Source organism: Schistocerca nitens, chromosome 7 (assembly GCF_023898315.1).
Source record: "Schistocerca nitens isolate TAMUIC-IGC-003100 chromosome 7, iqSchNite1.1, whole genome shotgun sequence".
NCBI lineage: Eukaryota > Metazoa > Arthropoda > Insecta > Orthoptera > Acrididae > Schistocerca > Schistocerca nitens.
This window is the reverse complement of record NC_064620.1, coordinates 104,893,433-104,907,534: the sequence shown is the minus strand read 5'-3', so window position 1 is coordinate 104,907,534 and position 14,102 is coordinate 104,893,433. Positions and strand designations below refer to the sequence as shown.

General features: G+C 43.0%; 1 protein-coding gene across 6 annotated transcripts in view; it reads left to right on the top strand.

The window, feature by feature from the left end:
* The window catches only part of LOC126194974 (G2/mitotic-specific cyclin-B-like), a 75,728-nt gene that overhangs the window by 44,876 nt on the left and 16,750 nt on the right, over positions 1-14,102 (top strand). For all 6 annotated transcript variants that reach the window (XM_049933379.1, XM_049933380.1, XM_049933377.1 and 3 more), the window contains exon 4: positions 4,804-4,959. In XM_049933379.1, coding sequence (XP_049789336.1) covers positions 4,804-4,959 — 156 coding nt within the window. The remainder of the gene's footprint in view (positions 1-4,803; positions 4,960-14,102) is intronic.

Here is a 14,102-nt window from a genome sequence, read left to right as displayed (position 1 = left end):
TTGTAGAGACTACTTCTGATTCTCAAGCACAATTGCTTGCCGCTTCACTTCTCCACGGCTATCCTGTTCATGTTGAGGCCCATAGAACTCTGAATTCTTCGTGTGGTGTTTTTTATACTAGGCTGTTCAATGGTCTGACTGAGGCAGAAATCCAAATGTACCTCTCTGATCAGGATGTCATTGCCATCCATTGGGAGAGAAAAAAGGCAGTGCATCCTTAGTTCCCACACACACTCTTTTTCTCACCTTTGATAGTGGCACTCCTCTCAAAGACCAAAGCAGGCTATGAAGTCACCACAGTCTGACTGTACATTCTGAACCCGATGCACTGCTACCAGTGTCATCATTTCAACCACAGGGATGTGCACGAGGGTGACGGTCTGCCTCTTCTTCCTCCTCACTGCTGTATCAACTGCAATGGCAACCACGCTGTCACCTCTCAAACTTCCTCCTGGGCCAGTCATCTGCTACACAACTGCCAGGCCGAAAAGGACGGAATGAATACTCCTGCGAGTCTTACTCAGCCAACTAGAAAGGCTACAAGAAGTCAAACAAAAGCAAATGGTTCTCTGCTTTGTCAACTCAGAGATACTCTTAAACAGTGTCGCCATGTGATACCCTCGCCAACCCAGTCTGTGTGTCACCAGTGCGCATTGCCAGCAGTTTTTCTGCCCTGGACTCTGCAGATCAACAGAGGGAGAATACCAACGCCTCTGTAGATCTTGTGGAACAGGACCCTCCTGCCTCTGCGCCCTGTAGCAGTAGGTGTTTGAAGACTGGCACTTGGCAGCTGCTGAGCTGACACCCCCCTACATTTTTCCCTCCTCCCCTTTCCTATTTGACTCTCCTTCACCCTCAGGGGCACAGCATTGATTTGCTGGGTACAGGCTTGGCGACCTTGGGGTTCCTGAGCTGGGGACTGGTAAGTGCTGCCAATCCCCCATCAACAAATAAACTCTTGGGCATGCTTCAGCGACCATCGTGCGACATGGCGGTGGAACGGTGTGTGTCTCAGGGAATCGGGATCTTGGCTTGATTGCCCGGTTCGCAAGAACAGGATAAACCTCTAGAAAAAAACTTCCCAATCTCAAGGTGTGTCGCGTGCTGATGGTACACACGGCTGTTGAAGTGGAACAGTCGTTAGTGGGCAACCTCTGGGGAACCTGCCGTACCTCAGTTGTACAAGGCTCACTCGGGCACATGGGGCTCTATCTGAGTGGACCCTTATTTCCCTAGCTGCCCGTGGGACTGAGATGGAACCCTCGAAATCATCTTCTGCTCCCCGCAGGAACGGTTTACTGTCTGGGAATATTCACACCCATTTGTCCAAAAGAATGAGAGAGGCTAGTCCTCCTAATACTGAGAATACTTTGGACTGCAGTAACAGGGCTCATGGAGTCATGAATAACAATGCGTTTCTGGTGATGAAGAGGAAAGATGGGACATTTGAAAAAGTGTCCCCCTTTTATATCCATAAGTGTTTGGGAGGCCTTGCTGGAACATTAAAATCTATACAATGATTGTGTAATGGCTCATTGTTGGTCGAAACTAACCGGTCAAAGCAGGTAGACTTCCTTAAAAATCGCAGAAACTGGGTGACTATGATGTCATTGTTGAGTCACACACCTCTCAACTCCAGTAAGGGCATTGTCACATGCAAGATATCGTGGACATGGACATAGCAGAACTGAAGCAAGAATGGGCATCCCAGGGAATAGTTGATGTGGAACAACGAATGTGCAGGAATCATAGAGCAACTGAAAAGACTGCCACTTTCATTGTTGCAGTCAATTCTTCGACACTGCCGGAACATCTTATGGTGGGATTCCTTCAGCTTAATGTTTGACCTTACATTCCAAACCCTATGCAGTGCTATAAATGCCAGTGCTTTGGCCATACAACCATGAGTTGTGGAGGTGAAGCAATCTGTGGTAACTGTGGAAAAGCCGCTCATGACGCTGGGACTGACTGCCCGTCTCTGGCAATCTGCATCAACAGCTCTGGGAACCACCCAGTCTGAAGCAGAGACTGCCCTGTTTTTGCTGACTAATGCGAAATACAGTTAAGTGACCAAGCGGATCCCCTAAGCCAAAGCCACAATGAAAACACCGTCGTTGCCATCTCATATTCTTTCATGGTGCAGTAACGTATTCCCAAGGCGGAAGCTTCGACAGATGACGCCTAGTGTTCCTGTACCTTCCACAAGCACCTGTACTTGCATGTGTACATGTCAAGGGTGAAGAGTAAGGACAAAGCAATCCAGGCAGCTGCACCAGGAGAGACTAACAACAGTTATGCAGCAAGCATCCAGAAGGTACAAGAAAAGCAGAGGGCCTCTCAACGCCCCCTTTCCCCCTCATCCTCGAAGCGACAAGGTGCGGGGAAAGGCTCACAACATTCAGGTTGAAAGCTGTCCCAAGTGCCGTCAGATTTCATTCTTTCCTGTCTGACTGATGAGGAAGATATCAAGGAGTTAGATGCCTTGGATCCAAGCAGCCGCTCCACTCCCCCTCGCTCTTTGCTTCAACTCCCTGGTGCAAAGATAGGGGTAAATTAAAACCACACCGATGGCATGGCTTCCATACTACAGTGGAAGATGAATGGGTTCAGGGTTCATGTGGAGGAACTGAAACTCCTGGCACCGGCACGTCCCTTGTGCTTTTGTTTACAAGAAATGCATTTAAAGATACAGATGTCCCTGTACCACAGGGGTATACAATATACTGCAAGGATGACTTATTGGGGGAAGGGACCAAGGGAGGTTCACAGTGTTTCACTAATGCGCACCACTCCTCTGCTCTCCCCTTGGCTACTGACCTGCAAGCAGTTGCAGTTCAATTTCATGTGTCGAAGGATCACAGTTTGCTTACTCTATTTACCTCTGCCAGATGTACTAGACTCTGAGCCTCTCACGGATATTATCGCACAACTCCTGTGACCATTCCTCCTCCTGGGAGACTTAAATGCCCATCATGTCCTCTGGAGCTCGACCAATACTTGCCCTTGTGGTTGGATTTTGGAGGGTGTCATGACGTAGCAAGAGTTGCGCATCCTCAACATGGGTATTCACATACATTTCTCTACTGCTACTGGGTCGTTCTCAGCCATCAACCTCTCTTTCTGTTCTCCTGCCCTTGCTGACTGTTCACTGGGAGGTCATTGTTTTCCTTCATTCCAGTGACCACTTCTCAATCAGCCTTCACCTAATAAATGGCTCACCATCTGAAGTTAAGCCCCCAAAATGGATGATCAGCAGGGCTAACTGGATGCATTTCAGCCAGCTGGCTGTGTTCAAACACTGCAACAGCATCCAAGGGTGGGTGGACCACATTGTAGGAGTGAGACGACGTGCCACTGACCTCTCCAGCCCACAGTCCTCAGGTCATTTTCCTTGTAATTGGCTTTTACCACATTTTTCTTTCTTCAGTATATTTGTGTATCATACATTTTGCACATCAGGTTGAATAGTTTTGTTGTGGTTTGCTCTGCCAAGGATCTCAATTCTGAGAGAGTATCGTCTTATCACATGTGTTTCGTTTAGGCTCAAGTCTCCCAGTGATCTGATAAATTCTTTTCAGTATAGTATCTCCCATCTCATCTTCATTTAGTGCCTTGTCCAGTTCCATTATATTTCCACTGTCTAGCTTTTGTGTATATTGTTTCCACATTTTAGTGTTCCCTTCTTTGATTATTACTGACTTTCCAGCTGAGCTCTTGATATTCACACAGTTATTTCTCTTTTCTCCAAAGATCTGTTAAATTTTCCTGTGGGTGGCATATGTGCATTCCTAGTTAGACATGCTTCTACAGCCTTGCAATTTTTTCCCCTGTTTGTCATTTGCTACCTAATGATCCCAGTCCCAATGAGCATTTTTGTCTCTCCTAACATGTTGAATAATTTACTTCATCTTGTACATATTTCTTAAATTTCATAATCTGTATAAATTTCTATTACTGTGGTGGGTATGAGTTGAGTGTCTCTTTTGGCCGGAACTGTGTATTCACTATGTTGGTTTTAGTGGGTTACCTGCATTTTGATTTTCTTGTTATATGTACTCTAACACAAAATACATTCAATGTGTATGTGTTTGAGGAATAAAGTGAAAATTAAATGCTTTCCACCAAACTGGTATCTCATCTTCCAGTCCAGTATGATCGGGAAACTAGATGGACAGTGAAACAAAAATAGTATGTGTGAAGAAAAGGAATTTTTGACAAATGTAAAAGACACACACAAAAATTCTAAAGACAGTGTTCCAAATGTTATTTGTTTACTTGATATAAGGCGAAAACAGTTATCATAAAGTTAACTTAAGAAATTCTTAAAAAATTAAAATTGTCTTACTAGATATGATTCTAATACAACAGGTCACTCAGTTGTTAGTATAAGTGTTTGGTTTCAGCTATAAATAAGGAAATATGCCTGCATACTCGGTTTCTGATAGTGTATATTGACAGTAACTCCTCTCTGTCACTTTAATATTAGTTCTGAACATAAGCGAAGCAGATAGGAGATGGCAGTCAAGAAGTATTTGTGGGCTGACTACACACTTCTTAAAAACAAAAAGAAAGAATCCTGTGCAAACAGTTCAAAAGTAAAGAATACATAAATTTCTGTGGTGGTCAGGACTACTAAGCAGCATAAACACTTTCAGATAGCCAGTACTCATTTTATATAAAACGCAAAACTCTCTCTTTTTCAAAAAGAAAAATTTAGGACTTCCCTAAATGAATTGTGTTCGTTGAACAGTTTTTGATACAACTAACAGAAAATTGTAGGTTTCTCATTTTACTTTCTTTCAGGTAAAGTACCCGTTGAGGCCAAATTTCCTATGTGGCACAGTGACTCCTCAGATGCGATTAGTCCTAGTGGACTGGTTATTTGAGGTACAGGTTCAGTTTTCTTTACTATCAGAGACTATTTTGCTGGCAGTAGCTATCATAGATAGATACTTACAGGTAAGAAACATTTTGTATTCTATACACTTGTAATTTTGAAAGTTATCTTTATGGTGAGAAATAATTATTTGTGTGCCTTGATATATGTAGTGTTAAGTCAATGACATAAATAATACATACATTCATGCATACATATAAATACTCTAGAACCAGGTGATTTATTATGAGATATTCCAAAATCAGTTGCAGATGTAATGCACAAATATTGGAGAACAGAGTTAAAAGAGAATATTGTAATTGGATAGATAAAAAAGCTACTCGCCAAGTGTCAGCAGAACACACACGTAAAAGGAGGTTATAATTAGGTATGCTTTTGGAGCCAGTGGCTCCTTCAGGCAGAAGGGTTGAAGGGAGAAAAAGATGGGTGAAGGAAAAGGAGAGGCCTAGGAAAAGTGGTAGATTTCGGGGAAAGTCAACCACAACTGCGGGTCAGAGGAGAGTTACCAGATGGGATGAGAAGGAAGGTCTTTCCTTCACATCCTGTGTTGTAAGTCTCCCCTGACTCATTGTTCTGGATGACAATTGTCAAAAACAGAATGACTTGATTTAATTTGTGAGACTATGGAAAGTCTGTGGGGAGACATGGGATTTTGTGGGGCACACATGAGATTTTATGCTACTGACATTTCAGAACTGTCAAAGTATGATGGAAGCCTTTGTCAATATTCTCCAGTATCGCAAAATTCTTGGAATATCATATGGTTTCTGGTATGTGACAGGCAGAACTTGTATGAAACACCCTTTATTATGCAACTAAACAAATAAATCAATGTACACAAAATACAGCACAATTGCATGACATATAAAAATATGCACACAAATCCTCAGTCCTTAAAATAGGAGTGTGGGCGTTTATACTCTGAGCACACAACAGAAACATTCCAAAAATAAATTCAGCAACTGCTTCACCTATAAAACCATACACCAACTCTGTCTTGAAACAGCAGCACAATGCATTCACTAACCATGGTGGTTAATAATGATGTGGCACTACAGGGAGCACTGAATGATATGCCACAGCCTCACCATGCATTCTCTCTCCACTAAAAACTCTGTTTGGATACAGACGATGGAAAAAAATGAAGCACCTTGTATTTAGAGGAACAGGGAATAAAAAGCCTACACGAGGAGTATAGGTAAAATAAGGGGAAGGTAACCACTTACATATAGAAGACGGATACATGGTGCACAGAAATGAAATAGAAAAGTTAACACTAACTTTTGAGCTCTATTCACACACACAAATGTGCACGCTTGTGGTAGCAGTGAGACTGATTACTGAATATCAATTATTGAAAGCAATTGCCTGGGTAGGTGGAAGTGGAGAGGAAGTAGAAAAGGAAGCACGAGGCAAGGAGGGAATAGCAGGGTAGTGTGAGGCAGGTCTTTCACCAGATAACTTGGTGACTCATAAGAAGATGAAGTGTGTTCAGAGCACATAAGGAATAAAGGGACAGATGGAGGTAAAGACAAGGAGGGGAAGTGATGATGAAGAGGGACACAGGGAGGGGAGAGTTTAAGGAAAAGGGGTGGAGAAAGGGGAAGGGGTGGAGGAGAAAACAGTTCATGATGATGTGGAAGGGGAAGGAGTGGGGTGGACAGAAGAGAGAAGGGAAAAGCTAAGGTGAGGTGGTGAGAAAGAGGTTGGCAGAAGTTTAGGCCAGAGGAATTTGAGAGTGCAGGGTATGCTGGAGAGACAGTTCCCATCTTTGTAGTTAAGAGTAACTTTTGCTGAAACGGAGTATCCAGATGGCCCTTGTAGTGAAGCAGCTGTTGAAGTTTAGTGTTATTGCATGCAGGATGTTTGGCAAGTAAATGACCAAGTTTGCGGTTTACCACAATTTGCCAGGACCATTCATCTGAGTGGACAGTTGGTTACTTGTCACAACCAAATAGAATGCTGTACAGTAACTGTAGCATATGGCATATAACATGGCTGCTTTCACATGTGGCCCTGCTTTTATTGGGTAGAAGGTGACTGTGACTGACTGACTGACTGGACTGGACTGTGGTAAGAGGTGGTGAGCAGATGTATGGGACAGGTCCTGTACCTGCGTCAAGCATAAGGGAATGACCCATGGGATGCAGAAATGCAAGCAGGATTGAAGTAGGGATGGCCAAGGATATTCTGTAGGTTTTGTGAGTGGTGGAACATTATATCAGGTAATGCGGGTAGGATTTTGGGTAGGATATCCCTCATCTCTGGCCACAATGAGGGGTAGTCAAAGCCCTGGTGTAGAATGTAGTAGTGCTTTCAAGGCCAGGGTGTTACTGGGTGATAGAGGACTGCTGGTCGGTGGCTGGTTAACAGAGTTATTGGTCAGAGGTGGTGGTGGCAAGGGAGATCTATTAATGGGCGAGTTGGGTACAATATTGTCTGTCAGAGGCTCTAGTAAGGTTATCTACATATTTTGACAACTGCTGCTTTCTGCTGCAGATGTGGCATCCATGGACGCTGAGGTTGTATGGAAGAGTTTAGGGAGCAGTTAAAAAGCAAGAGTGCTAATGTGGGGAGCAATATAGATTCAGGTGTCACGTTTTGGGATAGATCCAAGGCCTTGTGGAGCTGCTGGAGATCCTTTAGGACTTCCTGGATGGGATCATGGTCGTAAGGTTGTGTATGGAGATGGTGGAAAGTTGGAGACCCTCAACCACATAGTCACCACAATTAGTGACCATTGTGGTGGAGCCTTTGTCTGAGGGAATGATAAGGTGTGGATTAGTTTTCAGGTTATGGGTGGCTCTGTGTTCCATAGGAGTGATGTTGGACTTGCTGGGGAGGAATTTAGGAAAGGAAGGTGAGGCCATGTTGGAAGTGAGGAATTTCTGAATGGTAACAAGGGGATGACTAGGTGGGAGGAGAAAAAGATCACAGTTTGTAACACCTCCGATTTATATTTATATTTATATCTCGACCCGATCCGATCGAATAGCAGCCCAAATAAATATTAATTAATGTGACCGTGTACCTAATGGGGCTGGCAATCTGAATTGACTGCTGCGGAGTTGTTACTTCCCAGTTTGTCCTTCTCAAATGCTGTAATAATGGAATGTCTGGTAACAAGAAGAACACCAACACAGCTTCACTAATCAAGAACCTATATTCGTCTCAAAAACACAAAAAGAAGGAGACAGCCACTGCCTTCGTCATACATATTTAATTACGGCTAATCTCAGCACAGGCTTCTTCGTTATTCATTATCTTCACACGCTAATACAATCACTGTAATCCAACACTGCAATCCAACACTGCAATCCAACACTGCAATCCAACACTGCAATCCAAAATGATGCCGGCGCGGTAGACGCGAAATCAAAATATCGGCACAGAAATATCACTGATCACTCTCGTAATTATACTTCTTCACTTCCCCGTATTATTCTAACACAAAGGGGTTAACCCGCGGCGATGGCCACTCCCTCTGTCGGTAAAGCCTTGCATTACAGCAACAGGCCTCCACACGGCTCGGCCCGCAACCTGGGACTGACTCAACTCTACACTCGCTCTCGCAACACGACACTATCGATTGTTTGCCCTATCGACCTGTGCCGAGTGCAAACTTATAGTAAGGGCCTACGGACCCCTTACATCCCCGCCCTCAAACTTCTTTGGAGCCTCTGGCGTAAAAGAATTGGCAAGGGAATTAGACACTGCTACATCTGAACAAAACACACAGTGTAAATAATTAATGAAATTACAATTCACCAAATAATCCCTCGACTCCGGTAGTGGGCTGCCTCCACAATAATTTCTACAAAAGGTTATTACATCTCATAAACATGGCATTGTCCAAATTACAATTTTTTTTTATCAAACAGCAATAGTCCTCTATAGTCCATATTGAATGAAACACACAACATACAACCAGAATTATTACGTGAACACATGACATATGAATTATTATATTACAAAATAGTTGTTACAGGTTTTTACACATATTCTTAGGTAATCGTCGATATGAAATATGCAATTCTAATTATAATACATCAGAAAACACAATGTAAATAAACATTTCCCTTTTTCAAATGTCCGTTTAACAACTAAATGTCCTAAATATATCTTAGTAGGTTTATGCGGGTCCTTGTAGCTGTCACTCTTGACCGGACCTCACCTGGAGTGTCATTCAGTTTTCCGGTCCCTCCACCTCTTCCTCTATAATCAGACGAATGATTAAAATGATTCCTTGGGTCATTACTTCCCCCTCGGTTTTGATCATTAGCTTGATTGTGTTCCTGTGGTCGAACAGATTCCAACTGTTCCAGTATCTCCATCAAGGCCTCCATATCTTTAATTAGGCTCCCAGATACAGTTTCTTGCATTCTCTGATTCAATCTTCTTTTTATCGCAGATATCATTACGTCATCACTCAGGGGGTTGTTCCCAGGTCTCGTTCAATTCCCACAAATGTTCGGCAAACTCTTTCAACGTTCCTCTCCATGTATTAAATGACTTGCAGTGTAGTAGGTCTTCACGTGCTGCACACTGATGACTTTTGGACCAGTATTTCTTCAAGAATTCTCCTTTAAACTGATCATAATTAGTAGCCCATTCCTTCTTCTTGACTCCCCAAGTGAAGGCCTCACCTTCCATTGCAATCCTCTGGTTATCCTCTTCTCGTTGCATGACTATAGCATTTCTCAAATTGACAGGCAATTGGTTTTGCCTATCTCCTATCCCCTTAACCGCATCGTTGCATTGTTGCTGCATCTGCGTCACCTCGGTGATCCTTTCTCCCAATTCGGCTTTAGTTTCTTCAACATCGTCTTCTATCCTTTCTGTTAACTTTCCTTCCATCTTCTCCACGTCTCCCTGGACTTGGTCTCCGCTCTTCTGTAGCTTCCTCTCTCTCTCTCGTCAATGCTCATCTTCAGTCGTTCTGGTAACTCCTGCATTTCCTTCTTCAGATTACATTCAATCTTCATTTGCGATGTTTTGATTTCTTGTAAACCTTTCCCTAATGATGCGTTAATTTCTTGTAAACCTTTCTCTAACGATTCTCTAGTTTTTTGTAAATCTTCCTTTAGTGATTCTCTGAATTCTCGTAAATCTTCCTGTATTGATTTGTGGAATATTTCTTCCTCTTCTCTAAATTTTTGTAAATCTTCCTTTACTGATTCTCTAAATTCTTTTAGCAAGTCTGCCAACATCGACCACTTATCTGCATCCTCTGAAACTGACTTATTTCTCGTTGTTTGTCCCGGTGTCTCGGGATAACTAGTTGAATGTGCGAATGGGCTATCTAATGACAATCCATAACCACTGATTCCTGAATCATCTCTGTCTTCCTGTCCTCTCCCTTTCCTTTCAACTACTGCCTCACAAACCTGCTTATCTTCAGTAGACATGTTTGGTTTATTTTTAATGCACAGGCAAGTAATATAAAATAACCTCTAGTAACCCAAAACACTCCTAATTACCGTGAAACTAATCAAACAGTAACTGCAGAATCTTCAGTTAATCCCAAAATTGATACAATATGCATGAGTACTGAACATAACGACCCTCAAAACCTAATAACTTCAAATATTAATTCTCACATACACAACTTATGTAAAATGTTCTAAATAAGGTAAATCACACCATTCATTAAATCTATAAATGTAAAATCCCCAAAAACAATAAGCATATCTGTATAATTACCATTTAGACAGCGCAGCATGCATCAATAAGTATGCTATATTTCAGAGTATGTTTCGCAAACTTTTCGGAAATTACTGTAATTAGGCACTTTTCCTAATGTGAAACTCAGTTTACAATTGTTTATTTACCGCAAAGACTGCACACTGCAATTTAATGTTATGCCAACCAGTCGTCTTCACTCACCAACTGACATTACCACGAGTCGCGATGTTTTGACATTTGAAGTGGGCGTGGCGCTGTACTGCCGCCGGAGCCGCGTGAAGTCGCGCTGCAGATCTGTGGCGAGTCGTCGTCGTTCTCCGTCAGCCGCTCCGTGGTGCTGCAGGCGGGCGTGGTTTGTAGTTCGGCCGCTAGATGCCGGGTCGGCGCTCGGTGTCTCGAAGTCGCGCTGAAGACAGTCGGTGTAGTGCGTCTGTGCTTGACCTACTCCTTGCACAGGTAGTTGGGATGACGTGTGAAATCACCTCGCAGATTGAAGCCCTTTGGCGCAGCTGCTACACAGGTCTGCGTGACGTCACTCAACAATTGCGTTGCCACATAAATTGTCGTTTGCATAACAGTTTATGGGTCCACATGAAGCTGCCCGATTTTCACTATTCAAAGAGCAATTTCGGTCACAATATTACTATGAAACACTTCTGTAAAAGCTTTAGTGACGAATTCTTAGTTCGTTTTGCTGTTGTAATGTTCACACGTGTCTTTCTTTGGTGTTCACTTTTCACAGTTTTTCGCGCGGATTTACGCATTTGCACGTTATAACACAGTTTATTGACACTATTATTCTTATCTAATATGGCGAGAAAAAACAGTTTAGTCACAATCGTAAGATGCTATTACTTCGTATTGTTCAAAATGCACTGTTTCTTGTTGCGATTTTAAAGTATATACTCTGTCTTCAACCGAAATTGGAAAAATATTTTCTCGCGTTAAGCAAGATAAAATTACCTATTGTTCTTTACTATTCGTCCGAAAATTGCACTTGTCCACGGTAAGCCAAGGGTGTAACACCTCCGATTTATATTTATATCTCGACCCGATCCGATCGAATAGCAGCCCAAATAAATATTAATTAATGTGACCGTGTACCTAATGGGGCTGGCAATCGGAATTGACTGCTGCGGAGTTATTACTTCCCAGTTTGTCCTTCTCAAATGCTGTAATAATGGAATGTCTGGTAACAAGAAGAACATCAACACAGCTTCACTAATCAAGAACCTATATTCGTTTCAAAAACACAAAAAGGAGACAGCCACTGCCTTCGTCATACATATTTAATTACGGCTAATCTCAGCACAGGCTTCTTCATTATTCATTATCTTCACACACTAATACAATCACTGCAATCCAACACTGCAATCCAAAATGATGCTGGCGCGGTAGACGCGAAATCAAAATATCGGCACAGAAATATCACTGATCACTCTCGTAATTATACTTCTTCACTTCCCCGTATTATTCTAACACAAAGGGGTTAAACCGCGGCGATGGCCACTCCCTCTGTCGGTAAAGCCTTGCATTACAGCAACAGGCCTCCACACGGCTCGGCCCGCAACCTGGGACTGACTCAACTCTACACTCGCTCTCGCAACACGACACTATCGATTGTTTGCCCTATCGACCTGTGCCGAGTGCAAACTTATAGTAAGGGCCTACGGACCCATTACAAGTTGGAAAGAGGTTGGAATGGTTTTAAACAAGGTTTCATGTGAGGTTTTCATTGGTTCTTGGCGATGCAATGCTATGTATAATGAAGGAATATTTCTATTGCAGAGAATGGGTACAGGAAAGAAGCTCCTCAACATGTCCAGGATGGCTGAATTTAGGTTTTGGACTAGGAAGTACAGGGACTTCTGCTAGAGTCAGAATTGTAGCAGAAAAGTTAAAACAGTGTTATAGGATAAGTATTCAGAACTAGTGTGTTTCACAGAGGGTGGAAAAAATTTTTGGGGGATGTGGACGGCAGAGTAACTCAGCAAGGCAGGGTTGCAGAGCTGTGAGGAGTTGATAGGGAGGAAGGGCGATTGGATTAGAGTGGTAGGCTTTTTTTTATTTAGCTATAGGTAACCTCTTGCGGTCATAGGATGGGACTAGCTGGGATAGCTTACTTACGTGGACCTCTGAATGCTGTTCCAACTCGTGAGGACAAGATTTTCTGTTACAGAAATAACATTCAGGAAGTTGCGGTCACAGAGAATAAGGATTTTGTGAAAGGAGTAGGTGTCAAGTATGGTTTGAGCTAGGACTGTATGATTATGAAGGTCCAGGTTGGTGAGGATGGACTGATGGAAGTGGAAAAAGTGAAGATTCTTGCGGCAGAGTGGACAACAGCCTGGGGTGCCAGTTTTAATAATAAGCCCCTTAGGTGGGAGACATTGTGCCAGACAGGATTTCAGAAAGAGGATGTATACTTGGAGCTTTCCTGGGGCAAAGGAGAGTTATGGAACGTGGAAGTAGGAGCAGCTGGGATTCATAATTGGATGGTCGGGAGGCAAAAGGAGTGGCTGAGGGAGGGGTAAGTTGAAAACTTATTGTCAAACTGTTATAATGGATGCAAATGGTACCTACTGAATATAGAGCTGTGTCAGAAGTTATAAGGAAGGTCAGGAAAAGTTTTCAAGAAGCAGGAGGTAGTAACAGCATTTTCAAATAGATATGCCCAATCGCAAATTGACATGGGATCATACAATGTGGTCACAAATTAACACACCTGATTCACTAACAGTTAAGTTGGGCAGCATGGAGTTGATAGTGGTGAAAATGCGAAAAAAGCACTGTAATTAAATGTTAAAAAAAGGGTCAGCTGCTGCAAGAACAGTATGTTGTAGTGTACCACTCATTAGTGTGATGGGCCATTAAAATAGAGCCTTTGACAGACATAATACCCAGCTCATCCATAAACAAATCTCCCTTGCCATATCTTCTGATGTGAGTAACTCTGTTAACAAGCACGGACCAAGCACTCACTTAATCACCAAGTATCACCCTGGCCTTCAAAAGCTCAACCACATCCTCCACAAGATCTTCATGATTTCACACAGTTCCCCGAGATGAGAGAGAACCTAGCCAAAATCTTACCCATATCCCCGAAAGTAGTGGCTGGCCACCCACCCAACCCACAGAATATCCTTGTCCATCCCTCCTCCAATTCTGCAGCCCATGGGTCATTCCCTTGTGGTTGGCCCAGGTGTGCAAGACCTGTGTCATACATCCAACCACCACCACCACCACCACCACCACCTACTGCAATCCAGTCAAAGGCATCTCCCACACAATAAAAGGCAGGGCCATGTTGAAAGCAGCCACGTTACATGTAAGCTATGCTGCAATTACTGTACAAATTTTTATGTGGACTTGACAAGTAACGAACTTTCCACCTGCACAAACTGTCACCACCAAACTGTGGCAACCCGCAATCTCGACCATCCAGTGTACTCACAGCCCCCTTTCCTAAACCTCCACTTACTTACTTTCCCTGCCTCACCTTTTTGCTTCTATCTTCTGT